A 26707-nucleotide genomic window follows, 5' to 3' on the forward strand; every position below is an offset into this window, starting at 1 on the left:
TTAAATCTTGGATCACAATCAACCTCAGATCGATCGATCGATGGCTTCATCTTATCATGATTCAATTTCAAAGGACCATTTGATCAATTGGATATTTATGAGATCAAATCTTTGATGTGAAACTAAACATGAGTCTTATTCAACTCGATATCAGGTACGATGTGAATCACCACGCAAGGAGTTCGAGTTCGAGTTCGAGTTCGCATACAATCCTCTCCAAGGAGAACGTAGCCTCGTGTAGCAGCGCGCGAAAAATATCCGCCCAAAAGGCGGGAAAATTGTAACTCTTTTACGCACTCCCCGCCCTCAGTCTCATCTTTGCCCTCCGCTCTTCCTATCTCCTTCGCCGCTCTCTTCGACCGCCCCATCATTCTCTTCATTCTCTCCCCTTTCCAACACTTATATTCCATCTCAAGATTCCTTGATCCGACCAGCCGAAACCCTAACTCGCTATCCCGTCGCGAAAGGCAAGAGAGACATGGACACGGAAGGGCTCTCCATCATCTGCGCGGGGATCGGGTACGCCGATGAGGACGAGAATGGCGCCATAATTGGTTACGCCAAGGGCGAATATTGTCTAGGTAGAATTTCTAGCTTTAAACCTCTTTTTGAATAGGTTCTTGTACTCTTCTCGCGGACACGAATCCTTCGCGACATCAACGAGATTGGTGTTTTTTTCTTTTTCCAGATAATTTGAAGGATCTGCAGAGATTTTTGAGGCGGGATGATCCACGGCAGCGAGACGTGTTCAAACAGATTTGCAAATGGAACACGGTATCACGAAATTTGGTTCCTCTTATAGAATATTACCAGAGCGATCGGAATTTGGTAATCAATGCTGGTAAATCCCCATGTCATCGCGGGTTTCTTCTTGTAGGCTGAGTTGCGATTGTTATTATATTTTTCTCTTGTTCCTCCTGTGTGCAGTCAAGATTTTGGTGTTCCTCACAATGCCAATAGACCATTCGTCTGATGGTATTGCACAGCAGATAGAGTATCTGTGGGATTTAAAGGCTGCATTGACACGTCCTGTCACAATAGCCGTAATAGTATGCCTTCTTGAAGATCCATTGGACCATTTAGAATGGTGATCTTACAACTTCCATCTTTTAAGTTTTTTTTTCTTCTTATAATATCTATGCTAATACTTCTTAGATTTAGTTTGGTGCTTTTCATGTGAAGTTGGCAACACTACAAAGCGAGGTTGAATTTTCTTTTGTTCTGTTTGTACATCAGAGAAAATGAAATCATTGTACGATGCAAACATTTTGTAGAGATGACAAGAAGAGTATTGATTAAGATCAGCTGACCTTTACTACAATTCATTATTTTAGTTGTCCTATATAGGCACAGTGGGACTTGTAATTTTCCTGAATTTGGACTTTCATCTCTTGATCATTACAACAGCTGAACCAGAGTGTCTATCAAATGCAACATCCTTCAATTCCTGTTGCAGTTGATAATTGTCTTATAGTAATTATTTCTCTCTCGTGCATACCTGATCTATTAGTTTGTCTCATTAGTAATTCATCATCTGATTATGAGATCCATGAGTTGCATCAGGTATTGCTTTCTGCATGCTATATCTTATGTCACATGTCTCCAGAACTACTTAATGCGCAAAAGCCTGGGCATATATGTTGCTATCTGGGATGGCTTTGCTGGTTCGTTATGTGGTATATCTAAGATGTTTTGATAACCATTACATTTGCTGCAGCAAGTCCTACTGTCTATTCCATCAAGGTGAATTGATGGAATGCTATATACCTGAGTCTACCATTGGGTTGTGGACTGGATCAAGTAAAACATGTCATTTCAAATCTTGTTACAAATCTGACCGAAGCATATGGCTATAAACATCTTAAAACATAATGCTTATATTCAACAACATTTCAACAACATCTTACAACATAATGACCTAATTTGTAAGACAAAAGTGAAAGGAGAGAAAGAAGAGAGAGGATAGTATGGGAAGAAAGATAGAAGAGAAATAATGAGAGACTGAGATGAAAGAAAAGAGGAAACTGAAGCTCCTCTTCTCCTTCCATTTTACACCATCATTACTAGAGACCACAGCTGCATCGTCCTTGGGCACTTCCACCTAGTGTCTCCCATTTCTACCACCAAAGCACCACTATAGCTACCTCTTTTGGCTTCACCACTGGTGTCGAATTTTTGGGTTACCCTTTGTCATGAGTTCACTTGTGATGTTGGTATCAATCCTGGGGATGTTTCCGTCAAGGAAGAGAAGAATAAGACAGGTTCATTTGGGTCAAGGCTAATAAACAAAGAAGAGGAGAATTGGTGACAAGTTATTTGGTTGAAGGCTGATGACCAAAGAAGTGAATTGGCAAAAAGTTATTGCCATGTTTAGCTGGTGACCGTATCCACACTTCAGCGCTCCATTAATCTTCCTTGATGGAGTCTGGTGGTAATACTCGAGAGCAAATTTGCTGCAAGTAGGACAGTTTGAGAACTTTATTGCTGCAAATCAAGTTTGAGAACCAAGATGAAATCACTCCTTATCAATTGCTGCAAATTATTTAGAAGTGATATGATATTGGATTTGCTTTCCCACAATCCTTTGTGCTATTTTGGCTGATAGCATTATATCATATAATGATCCTTAGTCCTCTTCTTATTTCTACCATATTTGCATTCAATGGCAATAGTTGCTGACCAAGTGTTTCTGTTTAACATTATATTCAAACACAGTAAAACATTCACGGATGATGATTGGAAATTGGTTCAGCTGGTGCTTACATTGTTCCGAAATGTCCTAGCCATCCAAGATATTACACTGCAACAGAAGTCATCTGGATCTTCCACTCAGTTTTTCTGTTTGACCGATAGATTTTTGGAGCTCATGTTTCAAGAGTATGTACTGGATCTGATCTTAGTATTGACGCAGCATGTTGATGGTTGTTCTGGCTATCTTCAGCAAGATAATCTTCTTCTATTGGAAACATTCTACTATATTTTTCTGGGCCGAGAACCAGAGCTGATAGCCAAAGTTTCTAAAAGAAGCTCTAAGGTCTATTCTGATCCTTCTCCTACTTGTATGTGATAATCAATTTATCTTAATGTAGATTTTTCAAAATTTTTCCACTTTATAGTTAGTTATACGTTGACCTTTATGATAAGAAAAGTCCTCTTATTTTCTTTGTCTTAGGCATTTTGAAAGCTTTGTCTCCTTTAAATATTTCTGTATACTCTGTTTTCTGTGACTGGAGGCATTACCTTTTACTGTTAGTTTCTGAGATGGATAATATGGAAGTCATATGTTGAAGTCTTCTTGTCCAAACAATTGTCTTGCTGAATTGTTTTCTGTTGATATTGCAAGTGTAGAACTTCTCCAGTTTTAGATGCTAAACATTTAGGAACAAATAATTTATTAAGCTGCTTTTTCCTTTCTATTTGAACTGGCAATTCCATGGTAAAGCTCATATGCGCAGGTCAAGGAAGATATCACAACTACTGTAGATTCTCTCAGGACAATTATGGATGAGGAAGAGGAAAAGAGAAGAATAATCAGGCTGAGGAACTTGGAACGACATTCACAATTCAGCGGAACGTTTACTCGCCTTGGCGTGGTACAACTCTTTAACCAACTGCTGACACCATGAAATATTTTGGTAATATAGATTGATGGTTGATGAGTTTCTACTGCTGTTGTGATTATAGGATGGATCGAAAACCCTATTTAAACGTAACCCAACTTCTGCTTCTGAAAATGGCATGGTAAAAGTTCGTAACGTTCAACGTGGTCCATTAAAGAGGATTGCTTGGGACCATGACAACTTGCCTCCAGCAAAGGAAAACATTACGGAATTGCTGTATGAATTCTTGAACCAGTTTTTGTCAGGAGGTTATAATGGTAGGCTTCATTAATAATTTAGATTTGTAGTTCCTTTTTCATGTTTTTCATCCTTTCCAAGTCTTGTTGGTCTGATATGGCACATACTATAATCTGGCCTACTGCTCAGTTTTGATGCAGTCCATTCACGATGATATCAGTAAGGAATGCCAGTCCATTCAAAAAACTGATGTTATGATGTTTTTTGGAGTTGCTAAATTTGTTCTAGCCTTCCAGCACCAGAAGATCCTAATCTCAAAGGTGAGAAAAAGAATTGAGGGTTGCAGTCATTCTTGTCCAAAATGTTCTGGGCATAACTTGGTTTATCTATTGTGGTGCTTATGTTCATGCATTGATACTTGGAGCTTCTTGCAATGTTTTTGATCTTGCACCATACCAGATACCATTTTTGAAGGTATTTAAATGAAACATACAATTTAATTTTGATTTTTGTAAAGGACAAAAGAAAAAAGCTAATTTAGGATAGTGTTTGTAGATGTCTTTTAAATGCATGTGTGATGGAAGAAGGTGCTCAAAGATGATTTGTTAGTTGGCTTCTGCATCCTGGTTCTTTTGGTATCATGATATTTAGTTTTTCTCATTTCAGATTCTTGTGGCTGAGCACAACTGAAAACATGTTATTATTAATCGGCTTAGATTAAAAGTGGTCTGAAGCCTTCATAGAAATGGAAAGAGGGTGACGGCTAATGTTTCTACTTCAGAGGTGGACTTGTATATGCATGCAAAATCCTCAGGAGGGTTAACACATTAACATGTATCTTTCATATAAGTTAATGCTTTATGCCTTTTCCATAACCCTGTCCTATTTCAGTTTATTACACCCCAAACCCCAAGAAATATTGAATATTTTATTTCAGTTACCTTTATTCATTTGTAGCACTTCATGTTTGTGAAAGTTGTGGAAGTGAATTGTAAGTTTTTCAGTAGAACTTTTCCAACTTTGGTGCAATTTTCATTTTATATTTTAATCTACAGTACTCTCCCATTATCACAACCTCCCAAAAATCTTCTGATTTTTTATTGGGTTATGCATTTTTGGTTCATAAATCATTACTATCATTCTAATTTGTTTAATCTTCTATAGACTTCTTAATTATTAAAGCCAAAGCCAGAATGAATAAGATGGTTTGGATAGATTATTGGAGGGAGCCAAAGGGTAAACCAATGATTTTTATGCAGGGTGCCATCAGGGGAATGCCTGCTGATGTGGAGTGTATATAGTTTGCCAAAAAGGTACTGGCATACTCCCATCATAAAAATGGGAATCCTTGATTCTAACCATGTTTAAATATTTGTGTCCAAGCTTGACTGTGCTTTTGAGAAAGCATATTAAGTTGAAAAAAAAGGATGCTACTTTGCCAAATGGAGTCCTTTTTTTAGGATTCACAGTAAGAAGTGCAGTAATGTACTAATGTGAAAAAAGATATGGAAGGAATATGAGACAGAAAGTTCTTTAAAGGAATCAAATTTTGATATAAAATAAGTTTAGATGTTTCCTTCTCCTCTCTGTGGACATTTAAAGTAGATGTTTACATGAGAATCCATAGGGCCTAATATTGGTCAAAGATTTCCTCTTAAATCTAACATGCCTTTTTGGCATACTCATGTTGATCTTCACTCTGTATTCTCATTGTTTATTATCATAGAGTAAAACTGAATGCAGGTAGTACCCAATTATTCATGGACCATCTAAGTTTTTCTGAGTGTGTTCTCACTGTTACAAGTTGTAGGATTGATCAGCACTTATGAACCTTTCTTCCTTAAGTAGGCTTTGGAATGAATCTCTGATTGACATAATGTTTTCAAGCACCACCACTTAATTTTTCCAGTGGTCTTACGGCTCTTTGTTTATAGTAAGACTGTTTACTAGCATGATATGCAACAGGTACTAAGTCTAGATCAGTTATCTATGTTTAATTTAGCAAGTGCTTTTGCTACTTTGATTTCACGTTCTCTTTTTGTCAGGAACCTAACATGGAGGAACCCATTTCTGATCCTTCACATGAAGATGAATTTGTCAATAACTTATCATTCCATGGGAATATATGTGGACCAGTTGCGGAGACCATAAATGAAGCCATGTTTAATTTAGTCATATCTAAATGGCTTCAGGCTTTTGATAGCTTGAAAGAAACTAATGACTACAAATCCCTATCAGCAGCTGGTTCTTTGTTTAAGAATATGGTCAGTGTACATGCTTTTTCTATGTTGGTAATTTGGTTGCATGTAATAGATCAAATGAACTAGCACCATATTTCAGCATTGCATTTAAAGTTCTGCTCTGGCTTGTTTAAACCACAAATAAAGAAGTTCAATCTTGTGGATAATGAATATTACTTGGTTATGTGCTATCCATCTATGTTTTGGAAAGTGAAATTAATCTTTTTATTAGCCTGTCATTAAAATAACATAGAAGTTGGCATATGTGCATTCATCCAAATATCATCATCAAGTTGACCTGTCTTGGATTTTTTGGACCAATACTTCAAATGTAGAGAACAAGAGTAGACCTATAGTAACTTGCAAATCTCTAGCAATATGCTATCAATAATCTCTTCATTTTTCTAAAACAATTTATAATCTTCCATTGAACAGATAACATATGCATTCAGCATAATTGTCCATTGAGGATTTATTGGAAGTTGGAACACTAGTCAAATTTTGTTGTCTACAATTCATGATTGATAAATGGATTTCTATGGTCATATCCCTTTATTTTTTTGAAATTTCTTTCTACAAATCTTGTAGTATTTTGAATTGTTTAACATCCAATGCATAAAACAAATTCTGAACATGATTTCACATCCTATCTTTTTCTTTTGGTATCAGACTGATACCTGTAAAATGTATTACAAACTGTCTTACATGTTTAAAATTGTTTCCAAACAAGAGTTCTTGAAAGAAAGAAGCACTTTCAAAGAGAACATGAGTGGTGGAGATAAATCATCTAACATTGTTAATGCTAGAAATAAGAGAAAATGTCTTGTATCAAGGCCTCATTGAGCTACAGCGTATCATGTATATGTAGGCTAATGGTGCCAAGTGGCCAACTCTAGCATTGAATATTGCCAATTGTAACTGATCTATCCTTTAAAATCCTGTAGTATACCTTGCTGCAAAGCCTGGCCAAACACATCTTTTGAGGGTTTTGGGTGCCCAACCGCCCTAAGGGCTCGCTGGCCTCTAGTCTGAGCTGGACAGGGTTCAACTTGAAATAGGATTAATTTCTCTCTATAACTTGATGTAGGAAACCAATTCAATCGCCAAAATCTTCTTCCTAGTTGCCCTTCCTAGTCTATTATGGTACTTTATACAGTGTCGCATGAATGTCATATAACTGCTCGAAGCCTCTCAAGTGGCTGCCCTTCTTGGGCTGGCCTTAAAATGCCATTAACATGGCAGGTGAACTTCATGCTTGCCTGCCTAGTACATGCTGATGTTGGGTCCAATGTCTGAATTCATGAGTGAGTGTAAGCATTGGCCACAACTTGTCCATGTCCAGCCTTTTTATGAACTGTCTTCTTTCTAGATGCAGTAATCATTAACAATAACTTCTAATGCTTATTTGAATTATTATATTAACTAAAATGCAGTAATTATGCCATTCATTATGTTTGACTTGTTCATTACAATCTGATATAGAACATAGAAGATATAGTCTCGGTTGTTTGCATCAGATAAGCTTTTGAACCACAATGTACTTGTAGTGTATCAATTGATGCTTGAAAGTTGGAGATCTATATAACAATAACAACAATCCGTAATGTCTCAACTATCTAGGGGTGGCTACATCGATCTTTTGTTGTCATTGAGGAGTTGGAGTTATCACTTAATTTAATGCTCATTATTTCTTCTAAAATCCAAATAAAATATTTTGGCATTAGATATTCATTTTTGCAGTATGATTAAACCATAAAGTGCCTTTTATTTTTGCAAATGATGATTTAGACCATTTAATTCTGAGAGTTGTATATCAATTGCATGTGTTAGTAAGCCTATCAAGTGCTTTATTGACTTCACCATGCAATGTATTTGATTGTCTATAATGGATTTGCTCTTTACTGCATGCCAAAAGTGTGACTTGCAAAGTTTTTTTTATGTTTTCTGTTTAATTTTTTGTTCTTTATGCAGATTCGCATGTTAGATTTGGTGCTAAGAATGTTGCCTGAAGATTCAAAGGAAACTCAAACTGCTCGTGTTCTACTATATAAGCTGTTCTATGATCAGACGGATCAGGGGCTGACTCATTTTCTCCAAAATATGTTCAGATCTTTCAACACCCATAAACAACCTAAAAGGTTCATGTTATATAAGCTTCATGATTTTTGAAGGTTTAGTTTATGATGTCTGTTTCTTATGTATGTTATATAAGCTTCATGCTTAATGGAAATACCATGTATCAGGTTCATAGTAGGATATGAAAATTATAGATGGCCAAGATGATTTTATTTTTATAACTATACTAATTGTTTGTGCTTTTGTGTTACACAAGCCTATGCTTTTATCATGACCAGAAATAAGATCTGAAGGAGAATTGAATGCTTCACATGCAGTGTTATGTTCTGGCATGCTAGAGTCGTATCTATATGTTTATCAATGGAAAACAGTTTCAAATATGAGCTGCTTTGGACTAAAACTCTTACAGATGCTAGAGTCTTAATATATACTATTTTGTCAATTTATTGTCTTTATATTTATATGCTTATTGTTAGTAGCATAATGTGGTACTTATGTTTTCAACTGCTGCGGATTCAGTCTGTATCAATTGGTGCAAAAAGCACATGTGTGTCTTCTTGTTCTTGTGGATTATTGTGTGAAAGAGTCATGTTGGCCTAGTTAGCAGTGCTATAACAAGCCTACTTATCTTACTGAATCCTGTTGAACTACAAGATAATCTTCCTCTTTTGTAGTTGTCTCCAATATCTTTTGTCTTTCCTATTGCACACTCTTAGGTCATAAACTTATTGCTACAACAAGTCTACAATGAACTGACTTGAGTAGACCCTAAGCCCAAACTAAAACCTAACTTACCTCTCCTATTTTCACTGTAAAATTTCCTCTGTGCATTGTGTATATTCTTTCTTATTTGAAGCACTATTAAATATACTGGTTAGAATTCATTGTTGAAATTTACAGTTTCTTCATCAGTGATCTTGCAGATTTGTTGGAAATAATGCATGTAGTGTTACGACTTATGGAAAAGCTTCAAGCACATGGTACACTAAGGGTATGTTCTATTCATACCTGAAAGTTTTGAAATTGGGCTTTGCCTATAGGCATTTCAATGATTCCTTATGCATGGTACTGGTCTCATGCATTCCATACAAAAGCTAGATCCTGATGCTTATACTTGGATTTTATTTGCATCCCAAGCTACCAGAGTTTGTTTCAGTCGTTAATTCTTAACAAAGTCTAAGTTATCTTTTCAATTTGTCCTTACAAGTTATATCAGGTTACAGATCATAGAGTAACTTTTTTAATAAAATGAAAGACATAGAGTTGCCCTGGTAAATTACTTGCTAAATCTTGTTTGTTACTATGTGAGCTTTAGGTTGCTAGAAAATCAAGGAAAGGCAGAAAGAAGAAGACAAATACAGAGGCCAATAATTTGGGAGAACATGTGAATCCCAAACATATTGTTGCTCAAACAGAGGAGACTGGTGGGCATTCAAATAATATGTCAAAAGAGCAATTAAGAGAGCTAAGTTTAGCTGATAAAGTAGGAGATAACCAAGAAGGCACTTTTATGTCTAATGATGCTGCAGTGCCGGATGCGTCTGTGCACAACATAAGACACAGTGGAGATGACATGGTAGCTTTAGGTGGTGATGTGGTGAATACTAATTTCATTGATCCAGTACATGAACCAACAGACTCATCCAGCGATGATCAGCTGCCTGAGACAAATGAAGTGGACTTCAATATATCCAAATTGGTCGCTACTTTTGCAAACAATTATGTTGTGCACAATTTATGCTGGTTGCTGAAGTATTATAAAAGCAATTCTGCGAGTACAAACCACCACATCATCACCATGTTGCAACGAATTTGTGATGATCTGGATATTTCCCCAATGCTCTACCAGGTAGAATCTGAGTTGACACATGCCTATCTCATCCAAATATTGATGGTTTATTTGTTCGTTCTAAATAATCTGTCTACTCATGCAGTTATCGGTCCTCAGGGTATTCTATAATATACTAGCTGACCAAAAATCATCAGCATCCAAGGAATATGCTAGTATTGTAAATTTTCTCACTAAGTTTACAAGGAAAATGCTGAAGTTATTGAAAGACCGACCGTTGCTTTTTGTTGAAATGCTCTTCTGGAAGACACGGAAAGAATGCCATTGCATCAGTGCAGATGTTCTAATTTCTGGCCTAGCCAAAAGAGATTCGCATACTGATGAAGTTGTTTTGACAAATGATATAGGATACAAACAGAAAAACATAGCAGATTCTCTTGGTGATGATGAATTCATGATACCGTATGATCTCAATAACCAGAGGCAAGTTACGAGTGAGGAATTTGTATCTCATCATATATGCTAGTTATGTCTTACAAAGGATTATTCTCTTTTATTTTTCTAAATCAAATTCCAGTACTAGTTCTGTTGCTAAGTTGATCAGCTCTGTGACTGTGCAGGGATGAAAATCCATTTGATGTGTTTCATGAAGATGATTTGTACAAAACTAAGCAACATGTTAGTGAAAAGAATGTCATGAGATCCATCTCTAATGATGATGATGAGATGGATGTAAGGTTAGCAATCATCAAAATATTCAATGAATTTTTTTCCTTTTGAGCAGATTTTCATTTGACTTGTAAGTGATGCAGCAAAGGAACATCATCTAGATTTCAGAGGACAAAAGATTTCAAATGGCAGAAAAGTTATATATTTGACCAAAAACAAGAGACCATGATAAAACATTTATATGATAAGTAAGTGTTTTGAGTATTTTTATTGTTCTCAAAGTAGCAGGCTTATTTGGTTTGGGCATTTTAAATTTTCCAGATACAAGGATGATAAAAAGTGCAGTCGTCTTATAGCAGAAGCTTTAGACCCTGAAGGAAAAATAACTGCAGTTCAGATCTACTGTAAGCTTAAACAGCTTGGTCTACAAACCACGAGGAGTAAAAAGCTGGCATGTGTTGATGTGCCTTTGCCAGCTGGAGATGATCCCACAGAAGAAGCTAGTACTGCATTTACCATCACTCCAAAAGGACAAGAGAATGACACTTATCTAAAAACATCTATGTAAGCTCTGTTTAATTATATAGCAAGTCTTATGAATATCATCTCCAAGACATACTTTGAGTTCAGAGAAAACTAGATTTTGCGTGATATGATGTGCTAACTTTTGTAGCAAACCCTAACCTTAAGTTTCATACTCATCTAAAACACCATTTTATGGTATGAAATAGCTATCAGCCAAAGTCTATTAGAGTTAGATAACCTATCTGTTTCCTAAGAGTTTGATTGAGATCTGCAACAGATTGCATATATCCATCTGGAATACTCTCTGTCAACACTTGTGTAAGTAATCTTATTTATTTATTCCTTTGGATTTATCATGACCCCGTTCTAAAATGTTCATACTAAGGGTGCAGTCTGGATGATGTGTTGCAAAGGTCCAAATGTATCACTAAATGCTCCAAACCATATTGTATTAGGACCTTTCTTTGGGGTGCACCATTACTGGGTCACTCTTCCAGTTTATATTTATTTTTGTGATTGTCACGGATGATTAGCAGTTTAAAATTTTGCTTTTTTTTTTTTCCAGCCGCAGAGGAAAGAGAGTACAAGCATTCAGCAAAGATCAGGAGCTTGAGATCAAAATCCTCTTTGAGAGGTTGATGCTGATTATGTTCTGTCCATTTTGCTTACCATTGGCTAAGTTTTCATTTACAATAATTCGTCAAATCTGTTGGATTGGTGTCTGGGCATGAAACAGCTGTTAAGCTTGGTAGATCCTGCAAGTGTACATTACCATGGAATTTTCTTACAATAACCCTTTATTCTTTGTTGATGTTTGCATGTGCTATACAGGTTTAAGGATCATAAGAATTGCAGTCATATGATAGCCAAAGCTTTGGATGCTGATAACACTTGCACTGCTGCCCAAGTTTCCTGGAAACTCAAGCAACTAGGTCTGCTTGCTCCTAAAAAATTGACCTCACCTGAAATTGAGAAGCACTCGAGAGATGATGAAAACAAAGAGAAAGGAGTGCAGTTAGAAGAGACATTGTTAGCAATTAAAAAAAGGTACATGCTTTACTTTTCTGTCACACAAGCGCACTTGGATGCCATGTTGGAGGTTCTTGGTTTTTGGTGATGTGGTAGCCTGATGGTTCTTTATGTGACGATTAGTCCAAAATCCAAATATCATCTTAGTCATGCTACTAATGCTTCTGTCGGTTTTTATCAGATATCCTGACCATTGTCAGTTGATTCTTAAATCAGATATCTGTTACCAAGTTCTTTATGTCAGGCTAAAGCTTTTTATTTGTTCATTCGTTGGAAAGCCACAGAAAGAGGAAATCCTTGACAAAGGAGGATGAATCAAGTAGCCCACCCCAGAATATAGAGCTGCCAGTGGAAGATGATTCTGGAGTTGTGAGAACCACGTCAAAGTGTGTATCTGATGTAGCTAATAACAGAAATCTTGTACTTCTTGTAGACAGTTAGGACCCATCTACTTTCTTCGTCTGTCAGTTTAGTCTGGCTAATCTATGAACTTAAATGTTTATGTCAGAAATCGAAGAAAGAGGAGGAATAAGTCACCAGTAAAGGAGGCTACACAGGAGATAATTTCTCGGCATGATTCGGACGAGGAGGTTCTTGCGACTTTGTTCAAGTAAGTAATTTTGGTATTATTACCTACCAAGAAACACTTCAGCTATATACAAGCACCTGTCTCGTTAGGTGTACTTTGTAGCCAATCCTTGCAAGAGTTACTAAATGCTTTGTTTCTTTTTATCCTGGCGGAAGAAGAACGGAACGGCAACCTGACCAACAATCTGCGGATCATGAAACGGACGGTGTTGGTTTGGATGATGACATGGACGCGCAACAGCAATCCCATGAAGATGAAATTGGCGCCACCACGGCCACCAATGGTTTTGATGACAATATGGATGAGCCCAGCAAGGCGGGGGATGGAGCTACAGAAGCTGAGCTGATGGATTACTTCGACTCGGAGGGTGAAACGAATGCTACTGCGCCCCCAAGTAGGATAGGTCATAAAAGGAATCTTAAGCTGGTTATGGGTGAAGACGAGGAGTAAAACAAAGATTGCCATGGTGCTTGCTACTTGTAAAGACGGACGGCCTAGAAGAATCAGCTTAGTACCTTCTTTTTAATACCTTCTCTTTTGGCATTGGATAGTCGAATTAAATTCTACAAGCATTCAATCAAAGAATGCTACCGTTAGAAGTGGAGGAGCTTAGCATGGTGATGGCCGTCGCCGGATCACCTTGTCCTACGCCACCTCGCAGCTCTTAGTGAGTCGCGTGCCCCAAAAATCTATTTTGTTTCCTTTTATGTACTCGCATTCCTCTATAAATGTATTTCCTTTTATTTTCTCTCTTCATGTATTATATACTCCTCGTATTCTTTTTAGTAACTAGATAATCATATATATACTAAACCTGAGGTAGTCAAATTCCATTATCCAGTAATATTCTTAGTAGACTTAAATATCATCCCATTTGCGGGGTAGTGGATTTACCACCAAAGGGTATGTTGAGGAGGGAGGAGCACAAAAAAAAATAAAAAAATAATGATATAATTAAAAAAGAATAATTTTAATGAAAAATCGATATAATATTAAAGAGGTACGATATAGAATACTTTAAAACATTTTTAAGTATACACACTCCATCTTACTTTATGAACTATGGTCATATTTATAGAACCTAGTGGTAATTATCTCACCCCATCATGTCACCCATGATTGAGTTAGGTGAAGGAACTATCCTATAACTTTTAGATCATAAGCTACTACTTAGAACATGCCTATAATTATCTAGAACATGATAACTATCTAGAACATAACAACTACCTAGATAATTGTAGGAAAATCTAGGGGCAACATCACATACGCAACGGAAGAACAGAAATAAAAATATCAGATTTTCACAAAAAGATTTCATCGTCGTGTGAAGATTGATATGCAAAAATCATAAAATTGAAAACCATACGTATATGAGAGATGTATTTTGTCTAGGGAGATCGTATATCTTTGAAATCTTGCAAATCTGTGGGAGAGGATGAAGGAGGTCAACTATCCTCTTCTCTAGCAGTGATCCACATGGTAGTGGCTGCAAAGATGCTCCTCAAATCACTGTTCAAATATCCATATACTCCAAATAAGGGCTGTTGGCTGAGAAGAAGAAGGGAAGAGGAGAATAGGAGGTGACAGATCTTGCCCTATTGGGTATTAGATCTCCATCTAACTACCCAAGCCTCTTATATTAGTGGATTTCTACTCAATAATATCTCATTCGCTCTTATTGGATCTCATCCATATGATCCAATAATTCAGGGGCTTATTGGATATCTAATAAGATATAGGCTCTATTATATATCTCATATCTGAACCTCTACTCGTCGCAAAACCTACCATATGTATGTGACCCTCCAGGTCTAATATTAAGCTAGCCGTGAGTCATACTTGTCAGAACTTATTCTGACTTAGTGAATTATTATCTCTATAATAATTCACTTGACTCATCAACTACAGATGTATTCGGCCACTACGCCGCAGTCTTCAGACGATATAAGGGAATTCAATTCTTTGGACATATCTATCCTCAATTACCGTATACCTATAGTCCCTCATCCATCTAATACCCCAGAGATTGTATACCGGGTATGGTGTTGTCAGGCCCATATAGTTTTTACTCGAGTCTCGCTCTAATCGGATTCTCTTGGAGAACTCTTTCTCTCTCAATTCAAATTACCATAGCTAGGGATTTGCTTGAGCAAGAATACATGAGATATTTCTCTCATGACACCGAGAGTGGATGATCTTTTATCGACACTCCATAGCCCTCGTAAGGTTGGCTACCACTCTCGATGATCGATTGTGCTATATCTGAAACTTCCAAGTCTATAAGTTTGATATTAAAAAATAAAGCACTCACATAGGATATCCTTAGCATCTTAAGTCTAAAGACTAGATACACTATTGGGATGACGGAATCATTGTCTGACAATGAGGTATCATCAACCATCTAGCATTCTGTGAGTAAATTAATCACTGAACTAATTCTCCAATGAGCACTTGTGTGATATCCCTAGTGTCCCCACACGAGCAGCTATGAGGCTAGCCATCTCCATCATATGGATGGGTGTACAACACACTAGTATACTCGGTCATCTCAAGTAACTTATGACCGGGATTATTTAGGGTCTGTATTTAAAGGTGAATCAGTCTTACTATCGTAATCTTACTACGGACATCACAATATATGCATCATGTAAGATTAAGTGATAAAATATCAAATAATATAATTAAAAAAATGCATATCATGTCACACGTGCCATCATTACATGTTTGACTTACAAGGCACCTATGATTAGCAATAACTACTATAAATCAATTCTCAACACTCATTCTTGATTCATAGTTACATACACCTATTTGAGACATAAAATAAATATGCTTCTGAACTGGAAGCGACTTGTTAAGAATATCCGTAACTTATTCATCTGTTCTACAATACTTGCTATCGCTCCACTTGCTACAATATCTCCAATGAAATGATAGCATATATCTATATGCTCCGTTTTTACATGAAATGTTAGATTTTTCGTTATTGAAATTATGACTTTATTATACAAAATATTTCTGTTGCTTCTTCTTGTTCTTGATGAAGATCTTCAAGAAGTATTCTAAGTCATATTGCTTGACAAGCTACTGATGTTGTAACTGCATATTTTGCTTTTGATGTCGATAACGTAGTTGTTGCTTACTTCTTTGAACTCTAAGATATAACTCTTGATTCGAGGTTAAAAACATTACTTAAAATACGCTTTCTATCATTTAAAGCTCCTACCTAATCACTATAAGTGAAACCATATAATTTATATTTAAAATTATGAGAGTACTAAATGCCATAATATGTAGTTTCAATGATATAATGTAGAATTATTATAACAACTCCAAGATAATGTTTGCTTGGGCTATGCATAAACTTAGATACTACACTAACAAAGAAGGTAATATCTGGTCAAGTATGAGTTAGATAAATCAAATCTCCAACCAAACTTCTATAGTATCTTACATTTGTCAAACATATATCATCTTCAAGTTTTAATTTCTTATTTACATTCATCGGTATTGTTGTAGCTTTGCAATTAATTACATTAGATTTTTTGAATAGATCCATTATATACTTTATTTATGGAATAAAAATTTTATCTAATCCTTGCTTTAGTTCCAACCCAAGAAAATAGTGTAGTAGACTTAGATATGACATTTCAAACTTATTTGTTATACATTTTTTAAATTCTATCATAAAAGAGTTAGATGAACCCATATATATAATATCATCAATATAAAGGTAAATCATAAGAATATTATCTTCACCTTCGTTCTTTAGATAAATAATAGGTTCATTATGACTCCTCTTAAATCTATTTTGATGAAAATAATAATCAATTTTATTATACAATGCCTTAGAGCTTGTTTAAGCCCGCTTTTTTTAACTTATACACCTTTTCTTCATGTCCTTTAACTAAAAAACCTTTTAGGTTGAGTAACAAAAATCTCTTCTTATAAATCTCCATTTAAAAATATAGATTTCAAATCAAATTGATAAATAGACTAACTCAAGTGAGCAGCCAAAAAAGTTTTTACAATTTCAAATCTAGCAACTAGAGAAATAGTATCATTAAAATTAATACATTGTTGTTGTGAATATCCCTTTGCTATAAGCCGAGCCATATGTTTTTGGACACTTCTATCTATTTTGTATTTTATTTTAAATACACATTTCAATCTAATAACTTTTTTTTCTTTTTTTTCTTTTGTAGATCCACTAGTTCCCAGGTTTCATTTTTCTCAATTGACTTGATTTCCTTTTTCTTTCATTGTATTTCGCCATTCCTCTTTTTCAACTATTTCCTCAAAACTTATAGGATCTGAAATAAACAAAGCAAATATTGAATCATAAAATTTTGTTAGTCATCTGAATTTTCTTGGAGAGGTTTCATTTGAGGAATCATTTGATGAATTTGAACTACTACCGAGTGAAGTTGAAGATGAACTTGTCAAGATCTATCACTTGATTCTGTGGAGTGTCTAGTTCTACTAGAATCTGAATTTGTATTTCGCTCTCCCAATTCCAACTTGTCCTTTCATCAAACATAATAATTTTATTAATAATAACTTTGCTACTAATAGGATTAAATAATCGATATGTTTTGGATTATAAGGAATAACCAATTAGGATACATTTTTCAGATTTTTCATTAAACTTGCGATAATTTTCTAAATTTACCAAGCATAAACAATACAACAAAAAATTCTTAGATGGCTTACACTTAGCTTTATACCATACCAAACTTCAAAAGAAGTTCAATTTATAACAGCCTTTATTGATGAAATATTCAATAAATAAATTGCTAATACAACTACTTCTGCCTAAAACTAATTTAGAAGATTTTTTTCTTTAAGCAAACTTCTTGCCATTTCAACTACAATTTGATTTTTACATTCAGCTACACCATTTTGCTCTGGTGTATATGGTGCTTTCAATTTCTTATGAATACCATTTTTTTCACAAAAAAAATTAAACTCATAAGATAAAATTCACCACCTCTATATGTCCAAAGCGTCTTTATGCATATACCACTTTGCCTTTCTATAAGTATATTAAATTTTTAAAAATTATTAAATTTTTAGATTTCAGTTCTAGAAAATATACCCAACTCATGCAGTTATAATAATAAGTAAATAATAAAAAATATTGATTTTTCACTAAATGATTTTGTATTCATAGGTTCACATAAATCAACATGAATTAATTCAAGACAATTAGATGCTCTCCATACTTTTTCAACAGGAAATTATTTTTTTACTTTGTTTATCATAAATATGTATCATTCATATATATTAAGTATATTAATTTTAGGTAATCCAAAAATCATTTTTTTTATTTAACAATCTTAAACCCTTAATGTTAAAGTGTCTATATATTAAATTCCATAAATTTAATATATATATAAATTTATATATATATAAATCTTAATGTTAAAGTGTTTATTAATTTAACATTAATAAACACTTAATGTTAAAGTGTTTATTAATTTAAAATATATATAAATCTTTTGACTTTTCAATTATAACAATAAAATGATCAGTTGAACTTTTCAAAACTTTTGTAACAATTATATGATCATGAAGATATTAACCATAAGATTTCATTTAACTAACAATTTTAATCACTCGAGAAAGAAAATCTTGCACTGATTCATTGTTTTTCATGAACAAAATTTTAAACTTATGATGAAGGGTTTAAAGTTTACCGTAATCACCCTTAATGAGCCTTGAAATTTATTTTGAAGTATCAACCAAACTTATTTGAAGGTTGTCGCTACTGTAATTCTTGAGAATATTGTCTCATATACAGTTTGTTGAATGAAGAACAATACCTTTGAGTCATTCTTTCTATTCTCCCTCTGCTTGATTTATTTATCTGGATTTGCATATCCATTCTCTATTAAGTTCCAAAGATCTTGAAACTTGAATAGAGTCTTCATCTTGATACTTCAAAATTCATAGCATTTGCCCGAGAAGATGAGAATAAGGGGTTGAGACATAAAATTATTATTGAAAGCCATAATGCTTAGTTCATATTCAAACATAGCTTTGATACCATAAATGTTGGGGATGGAGGAGAAAGGAAAAAAAAAAATATAATACTACGATATAATTAAAAGAGACTGCTTTCAATCAAAAATACCGATGTAGTATTAAACAAGAGGTAAGACATAAAACACTTACAAGACATTCCCAAGTGTACACACTCTATCTTACCTCATGAACTATAGTTCTATTTATAGAACCTAGTGGTAACTATCTCACCCTATCATATCATTAATGATTGAGTTAAGTATAGAAACTACTATGTAACTTCTAGATCATAGACTACTATTTAGAAAATGCATATAACTACCTAGAATATGACAACTATCTAGAATATGATAATTACCTAGATAACTATTATGAATTAATTCTCAACATGATGCCTTTCTCATAGGATTATAATACGTTACCCTAGAAAATCATCTTATAACATATTTTCTCCATAGTTTTCTCTATAAGGCCACTAGTTATCACTCAAATTAGCTCATTACGTATGTACTGATGTCCGAAGGTACCCTTGAAATCCACCACGAGGTATAAGTCTTTATAGTAGAATTAATGAGAACTAATTTCAAAATATTTAAATACATATATAATGTTACCACATATCGCTATAAATATATGCATCTTCACATGCAATAATTTATGACTAAAATAAAAATTTTCTGCTTGACTTCTCATGTAAGTATCGAATTAATGAAATTTATGGACCAAGAACGTTGATCGGGTTGGATCCGCTCCAAACTTCATGGATCGCAATAGGGAGCATCATCATGTATCTCACATGCTAACCTGCATCATTTGCAAGTCTCCGAATCGACAACCCCAACCCCATCTCTGAGATGTAAAAACAAGGGAAGGAAGAGAAAAAGGGTGTCAACGTCATAGAAGCGCAAACAAGAATAAAGAACATAACCTGCGAAGAAGACCCATGCAACGGTGAGACTGCTTTAAACCAAGAGGTCAACTATCTCTCGATTGAGTAGAAGAGGAGAAAACAAGAGGCGCCCACTAGAGGAGAGATCTCTCGCGGTGGCAGAAGATGAGTAAAAGGAGAAGGGGGTTGCCACCCTTGTCACCATCGAGTGCTGCTATCCTCATCCTTTATTGTGATGGTTGTAAGTGTTCTTCCAAGACAAGATGCACGAGAGCAAAGGAGAGGAAGTAGTTGTGGAGAGATCTTGTAATCATATGTCTATTCTTTAATCTCAAAGGACATATACATCAAACTAAAAATTAATAATGTTTATAAATAATGATAATAAATTATTATCATTAGTATTCCTTGAGAAAAAAAAAATCATGAGTCAACTGGGCTTAATTAGATGCTAATCGAATGAATCCTAAATGATTGATTTAATTAAACTTAGATATGGTAAGGTAATATTAATCTTGATTTGAACAACTGAAACCATCTCTATTTATAGAGAATTTTAAGATTATTATTTCTTGAATTTGGCATGATTTTAAGTGATTTATATAATTGAGTGCATTTAACATCATTTTTTTACTATAATGAGATTAAGCTTTTATCAAACCACATAAAACTTTCACATAAGTTGTCAAATAGGATACTAACACCTTTTCAATTATTCTTTCCATTTTTAGAGGATTATATGGAATTTGGCACATTTCCAAGTGGATCATGCTATTGAATGTGTTTCAATTCATTTTCCAACTATATAGGATTATTATTTCTCCATTTTGATACACTTAAAAGAAAAATCATGTTGTTGTTGATAAAAATGTGATAAGGAGTGACAAATGATGAAAAGAAAAATAAAAAGGAAAGAGAGAAGATGGTGCTAGTGTTACTAGGCATGATAGATTAATTGGCCCATCAATTTTATTTGACCATTAGTCAAAATATAAGCTAAAGTTAATAATAGTTACGAGTGACTTCATCCGTTAGTAGCTCTTTTTTTTTTCTTTTACTATACTCAAATACTATATTAATTTTAATACTAAATGTTATGACCCAAATCTAATGGGTTAATTGATCCATTAATTTTATTTGACCTAAACTATTGATCAAAATGATTAAATTAAAATTCATAATAATATACTCATTAGACTCTTACACGATCATCTTAGTTTTATTCACTTACGATGTAGGATTAATTAGGGTGTTTTAGTTAGGTTGGAGAGTTAAAGTATAGTGGAGGAGGAGACGAAAAGAACAAGGGCTGAAGGGGCACTAGAGGAGAAGGGGTGGTAGAGGAGGAAAAGGAAAAGAAAGAAAAGAGAAAAAGAGATGTAGAGGAGACCAAAGAAAAAAAGAAAGGCAACAAAAGAGAAGAAGAAAGAAATAGGAGGAGGGCTAGAGAAGGAGAAGAAAAACAGAATGGGTAGAGGCATAACGAAGGAGAATGAGAGGAGAGACTGGAAGCAGACACGAGAAAAAAGAATAAAGAAGAAAAAAAGAAGGGATGGAGGGGTGATGATAGAGGGATAGTATTATTTGAGACGAAGGAGAAGGATGAATGAACAAAAAGGGACAAGATAGAATTAAACCAAAATGATTCAATTTGATCTAATTTATTCTTTAGATTTGATAGAATTCATGATAATAAACCTTAAAGATAAAGACATATTTGTTTATTTATAAAATAGGATGTCTTCAAGTAAATAGATGAGTCACTGAGAATAAGTTTAACTCATAAAAATAATCTTTTTAAATATTTGAAAACTTCACTTTATACAGTGATCCTCCCTAAATCTCATATTAGTGAGAGTCTTAGAGATTTTTTATTTTTTTATTTAATTTAATAAAAACTTAAATGATGATGATAACTTTGAACTTCTCACAATAAAATTTAAAAAATTCATAAGACAAGAATCTTATATTTAACTTGTTATGAATGTAAAAGATTAGGACACTTCAAAAATTGAATGTTCACGAATGATAATAAATTATTAAATATGATTCTTACAAATAAATATCATATATATAGAAAAAAAAATCAACTTGTGAGTAACACTCAATAAAAGTCACCCACATTGCATATTACCCATAAGATTAAGTATATTTTTTTTTGATAGACATAGTCATTTTGTTTATAAATATTTATTCAAAAATTATAACTCATATAAATTAGTTTAAATTATTAAAGAAACCATAAATGACTTAATGTCAAAAGACAAGATAAATAAATTTAATTACGAGAGATTCAAAATCAAATAGATACTTATTGTAAATATTTTTACAATAAAAAACTAAGAGCAAAAATAATATTTCGATAATGAATGCTCATGATTGGAAATCATTAGAATTAAAATTATTATTAATAAATTTTTAATTAAAAATATTTTATTGTTTAATATGTTATACTATTGATCTTTGTCATGGAACTTTCGATTTTAAACGTTAACGCACGATTTTTGACATAAAAGATTTAGGCATCCTTGAAATCACATAAATTGAAACAAAAAAAATAAATATATCTTTCTTAAAAATTTCTCAATCTCTATCTTATCAAATTGATACATATATTTATGTTATTTATAAATCTCTTAAACTACGAAAATAATTTTAATAATTTAACAAATTAAATTTAAATAAATTTTATCTACATCTTTTAAGATTTATTTGATACTTGAGATTTATTATTTATTATCCTATGTCTCTTTTTGATATTTACCGTGACAAAAAGACCGAAATTCATCTAAATAAGTTTGTGTTTTAGCGATTAACCGTTTTTTGGTTATTAAAACAGTTATTAAAAAATTACAACAAAAAAAAGAACAATTTTATAATTTGAAAACAGTGAGGACTCTCTTACGACATTTGTGGTTTTTCTTCAGAAATAGATTAAAAATTAAAAAAAACTACTAATAACAAAACAAGAAAAGAGACACTACATGAGGTTTATTACAGGAGACTATGAAGTGTGCAAATATCCAATGCTATGATTCAATATACACATACAACAAAATCAGCCCCGAATAAAAACGGCTGTTTATTGAATCGAAGCAGACGGATTGCAGTTTTAACGTCAGAGATCATCGCAGCCGCCTGAAGCAGTAATCACTGGTAGACTCTAGGGATGCTGGAGAACGTTTATATTAGTCGAGAAAGGAATTCGTGATAATAAAAAGAATGTTCCAATATGTGATTCAGATGACATCACAGAAATTTCGATCATATAAAATACCATATATTAATCAAAGATAAAATCGAAAAAATTACAGTTCCATTGATAATTTTACATCATTTTATAACTCAAAAATTAGAAAGGTCAATCCATTTAAACAATAAGAAGAAAAAAAGTAGTCAGAGTAAGATAAAAACTCTAATTTAAGGCAAAAGATGTATAGGTCATCAGATAGGAGCGAAAGACGTTCATACTAATCATACCCTCAAAGGGGTGATCATTTGAACTATGCAACCGATCATCGCGCGACCATTTCAGCCCATTAATCATATAACATCAAAACAAAAGAACAAACATTACTAAATCCAACATCAAAACGCATGCAGATGGAAGCCTCAGAAGGAAGGCAGTAGTAAAGATGTAATCACAGTATCTCAGACAAAATACAAGTATCACAATCCTCGTCATGGGCTCCATCAGAAACATCAACCACCATGAAACTTATCAAATCAAGAGAATTAAACGCCCCACATTAATCTCCTGACGATAAATCCAGAAATTTCAAAAATAAAACGAAAAAATAAAAATAAATCGAAAGGGTGGCCTCATAGAGAAGATTAGATCTATTCCACACAGATAAGCTTCAGACATATGCTTGTCATTATTATCAGCTTAATCATCGGCCACACAAACAAAATATTGAAAGTAAACCTTTGTGGCTAAAAGATCGAAAGTAAAAGAAAAAGCAGAGGGAGAGAGTGGGACTCAGAATATGGGTGGTGATATATCAGGATGGTCGGCAAGGCGGTGGTGCCGCCATTACGACGAACGAGACCTTTAATCAACGCATTCGTCATCGTCCCTCTTCCACGAACGATGCCATGTTTCATGGCGAGTAGCAATAGCAAAAACACGAAAACCCTAAAGGAAGCCAACCTGATCCAAGGAGAAGAGGCGGCCAGAAACAGAGAGGGGCGGAAGGCTGTTCTTGGAGATGCGGCAGACCGCGTGGCTTTAAATAGGTGAGGAAAGGAATTAGGGTTTCCGGACTCGATGAGGATTTCGATGACAATCGCATTCCGACCGTCCGCTAGCGAGGAGGTTCGAGATCCAACGGACCTCAAGATTTGGCTTGTTACCTCACGTATTTAAAACGGCTCAGCCGTCGTCCCGGTCTAATCATCCAAACATGAGTCGACTTGTACGGTGTTAGCTCATCTGTTCAAAGAAACCGGGTCGGACATCGGTCCGGTCTAATTATCCAAGCATAAGAAGAGGACTACAGTGTTATCTGACCTAGTTGAACCGCCTCCACAATTGTCCCGGTCTAATCATCCAAGATGACCGTCACGAGTGAACAACATAAACTCTACTCCCACTTTTTAACGTGATTTGCTCGGTAATTATCTCCCGATGAGAGAACCAACACATTTATTTGTTTATTCAAATCACTAACTCAAAATATTTAAATTTAAATTAATGATTATAGATTAGCTATCGTTTTACAAGTTTATTAAGTCTTCTCCCACTTACCAGGTAACATGATCTCTTTCATTTAAGAGATTAATAATCTTGTTCATGATTAATGATAGGACATATTTTAGCTCCGGATGAATCACCATCGACGTCATATGCCACCAGTCACGAATCCGACTCCATACGCCATCAGAACCCAGGGGTGCACGTCATATTAGGTTTCGTACCGATACACTGTGTGACATGACTACCCCGAGAGCTTGGAGCAGTGTCGTCTGACGCCGCTCAGGCACCCCCAAAGATGCCAACTCATTAGAGAAGTCACTCTACCCCTATGAAAGTCAGTGGCCACGCCAAATCAAGGTGGAACCAATCCTCGCATGATGGTTTAAAAACCCCTGTCCGACACTCGACGAAGGGGAGAAAAAAGAGAGGTAAAAAAAAAACACTCGATTGACTTGCTCGTCGGAGGGGCCAAAGTCGGGAAGCACCCGACGAAGGCCATTTTTGCAGGGAAGCGGCCACTCCCGAGCAGCGAGCGTCTCCACCTGGGAATTGCCATTTGGTGCGTAGAAGGAGGGCAGCCCGTCGGCCCGGTGTTAGGACTCTAGCTAGGAGAGTCCTAATTGAGAGGGACATTCTGTTAGGACTCTAGCTAGGAGAGTCCTAATTGAGAGGGACACTCTGTTAGGACTCTAACTAGGAGAGTCCTAATTGAGAGAGACATTCTGTTAGGAGGTTTTTTCTTAGAGAAGAATTAAGAGTTGTAAGGGAATAGAAGTCTTGAGTATGAGTCATATTAGGAGTTGGTTAGAAGTAAGAGTCTTAAGTAGGAGTCATATTAGGAGTTAGGGTTTAGAAGCCCTATAAATAGCCATGTATTCCTTCTCTTTTGTTAAGCAATAGATGAATCTTTTCTGCAGCCTTTGAGCAGTAACTTGGAGGGAGGAACCCCTATAGAGTTCCAAGGAGGCCGATCCCCTAAAGAGATCAACCCCAAGTTTAGAATCTGCAAGGGTTCTAACACCTGGTATCAGAGCTGCGTTTAGTTATCCATATTCGAAAATCCAAAAAAAAAAAAAATCGTTCCTATATTGCTGCAAATTTCATCGTAAGTTGCTGAAATTTTTCGACGAGAATTCTGCTATCGCAACTTACACCAATTTTCTTGCTGTTACTGCCAAAATTTTCTTGATTAAATTGGACATCCTTGCTATCATATAAACTGAGATATTGCTATCAATTTCCTCCTCAAATCTCTCAAATTTTTTGTGGAGATTTCGTCGAGAAACCGCTGTTTCTTCGACGTTAATTCTGCTCTTACAAGACAACACAATTCTGCAGCAAACTTTCACTGATTTCTATCAAACCTATACATGCCTTTAACCCGTCAACAAAAGAGAGATCTTAACATCACAGATTTGGAGTCATATACTATGGCATCTGAGGACGCAATCAATGCTAAATTTGAAGCATTTGAGGCACGAATAGAGGATAAGATTCAGACTCTCCTTACCGAATTCAGTTTGGGCCGACCACCAAGCCCGAAGAAATCACATCAAGGAGAGAGCTCTAATCAATCAAATCATGCCCAAAGAGATGACTTCCAAGAGAGGGGAGGTTCTATGACCGACCCCAACTATTCGCGTATGAGAGTGGACTTCCCTAGATGGGAAGAAGGAGACCCAATTGGTTGGATCTCGCGCGCGGAGCGATATTTTCGGTACCATAAAACTGCGGATGCATCCATGGTGGAAATTGCAGCTATACATCTTGAAGGGGATGCCATATAATGGTTTGACTGGTTTGAACACACTTATGGAGCTCTTTCATGGCGACAATTCAAAGAAGGACTACTGATCCGCTTCGGACCAACTTATTACGAGAACATTGACGGACAACTAGCAAAGATCCGACAAACCTCCACCATTCAGGAGTACCAAACCAGGTTTGAAAGGTTATCTAATCAAACTCGTGATTGGTCTGAAAAACAGTTATTGGGGACTTTTATTGAGGGCTTAAAGCCGGAGATTCAGGGAGAAGTTAAGGCGCGACAACCATACACGCTTATGGCAGCCATCTCTTTCGCACGACTTCAAGAGGAGCGATTGAACCATGAAGCCCGGAGGACAAGGATCACTCCACGACCTACAATACTAAAGCCCTTAGCCCCCCCTACTATCAACTGAGTCCCTGTACCGAAAAGGTTAACAAGAGAAGAACTTCGGGAGCGATCTGCGAAAGGGTTATGTTGGCATTGCGACGAGCCGTGGAGCCGCGAGCATCGCTGTAAAAAAGGTAGACTTCTTATGATTGAACCAGTAGAAGAAGAGGTCATTGAACATCTAGAAGAGAGCCTTGAACATGAAGAAGAAGATATGGAA

The 26707-nt window shown here is 35.1% G+C and overlaps 1 protein-coding gene and 3 non-coding genes across 6 annotated transcripts; 1 reads left to right on the top strand and 3 right to left on the bottom strand.

Moving 5' to 3' along the window:
* Positions 1 to 344: 344 nt before the first annotated feature.
* LOC135584632 (uncharacterized) lies at positions 345 to 13566 on the top strand. Of its 3 annotated transcripts, none has more exons than XM_065136175.1 (20): positions 345 to 581; positions 689 to 841; positions 928 to 1087; positions 2716 to 3034; positions 3456 to 3593; positions 3685 to 3877; positions 3987 to 4117; positions 5843 to 6061; positions 8009 to 8175; positions 9026 to 9104; positions 9429 to 9962; positions 10048 to 10385; positions 10523 to 10639; positions 10715 to 10819; positions 10893 to 11135; positions 11662 to 11730; positions 11928 to 12143; positions 12404 to 12511; positions 12634 to 12735; positions 12873 to 13566. In XM_065136175.1, exons 1-20 carry the CDS (start codon positions 479 to 481, stop codon positions 13162 to 13164), a joined length of 3786 nt encoding a protein of 1261 aa, XP_064992247.1. In that variant the 5' UTR covers positions 345 to 478; the 3' UTR covers positions 13165 to 13566. The 3 variants fall into 3 exon arrangements, with proteins under 3 accessions (XP_064992247.1, XP_064992248.1, XP_064992246.1); XM_065136176.1 differs by having other exon boundaries at positions 12410 to 12511; positions 12870 to 13563; XM_065136174.1 differs by having other exon boundaries at positions 12870 to 13562.
* Positions 13567 to 23066: 9500 nt separating this feature from the next.
* LOC135630096 (small nucleolar RNA snR60/Z15/Z230/Z193/J17) lies at positions 23067 to 23161 on the bottom strand. The gene has a single exon (XR_010493621.1). It is a non-coding gene; the product is annotated as a small nucleolar RNA snR60/Z15/Z230/Z193/J17 (small nucleolar RNA).
* Positions 23162 to 23238: 77 nt separating this feature from the next.
* On the bottom strand, positions 23239 to 23320 carry LOC135630102 (small nucleolar RNA U83). Its single transcript, XR_010493627.1, has one exon. It is a non-coding gene; the product is annotated as a small nucleolar RNA U83 (small nucleolar RNA).
* A 288-nt stretch (positions 23321 to 23608) lies between these two features.
* Positions 23609 to 23709, bottom strand: LOC135630098 (small nucleolar RNA Z43). Its single transcript, XR_010493623.1, has one exon. It is a non-coding gene; the product is annotated as a small nucleolar RNA Z43 (small nucleolar RNA).
* Positions 23710 to 26707: the final 2998 nt, after the last annotated feature.

This window comes from Musa acuminata, chromosome BXJ3-1 (genome assembly GCF_036884655.1).
Source record: "Musa acuminata AAA Group cultivar baxijiao chromosome BXJ3-1, Cavendish_Baxijiao_AAA, whole genome shotgun sequence".
Classification (NCBI taxonomy): Eukaryota; Viridiplantae; Streptophyta; class Magnoliopsida; order Zingiberales; family Musaceae; genus Musa; species Musa acuminata.

Excerpts from the sequence above, each read along its gene's own strand:
- LOC135584632 (XM_065136174.1), top strand. The coding sequence starts at position 479 with ATGGACACGGAAGGGCTCTCCATCATCTGCGCGGGGATCGGGTACGCC. Across the intron at positions 9,105-9,428 it reads AAGCACATGGTACACTAAGG|GTTGCTAGAAAATCAAGGAA; the intron begins GTATGTTCTATT and ends TGTGAGCTTTAG. Across the intron at positions 12,512-12,633 it reads GTTGTGAGAACCACGTCAAA|AAATCGAAGAAAGAGGAGGA; the intron begins GTGTGTATCTGA and ends TGTTTATGTCAG.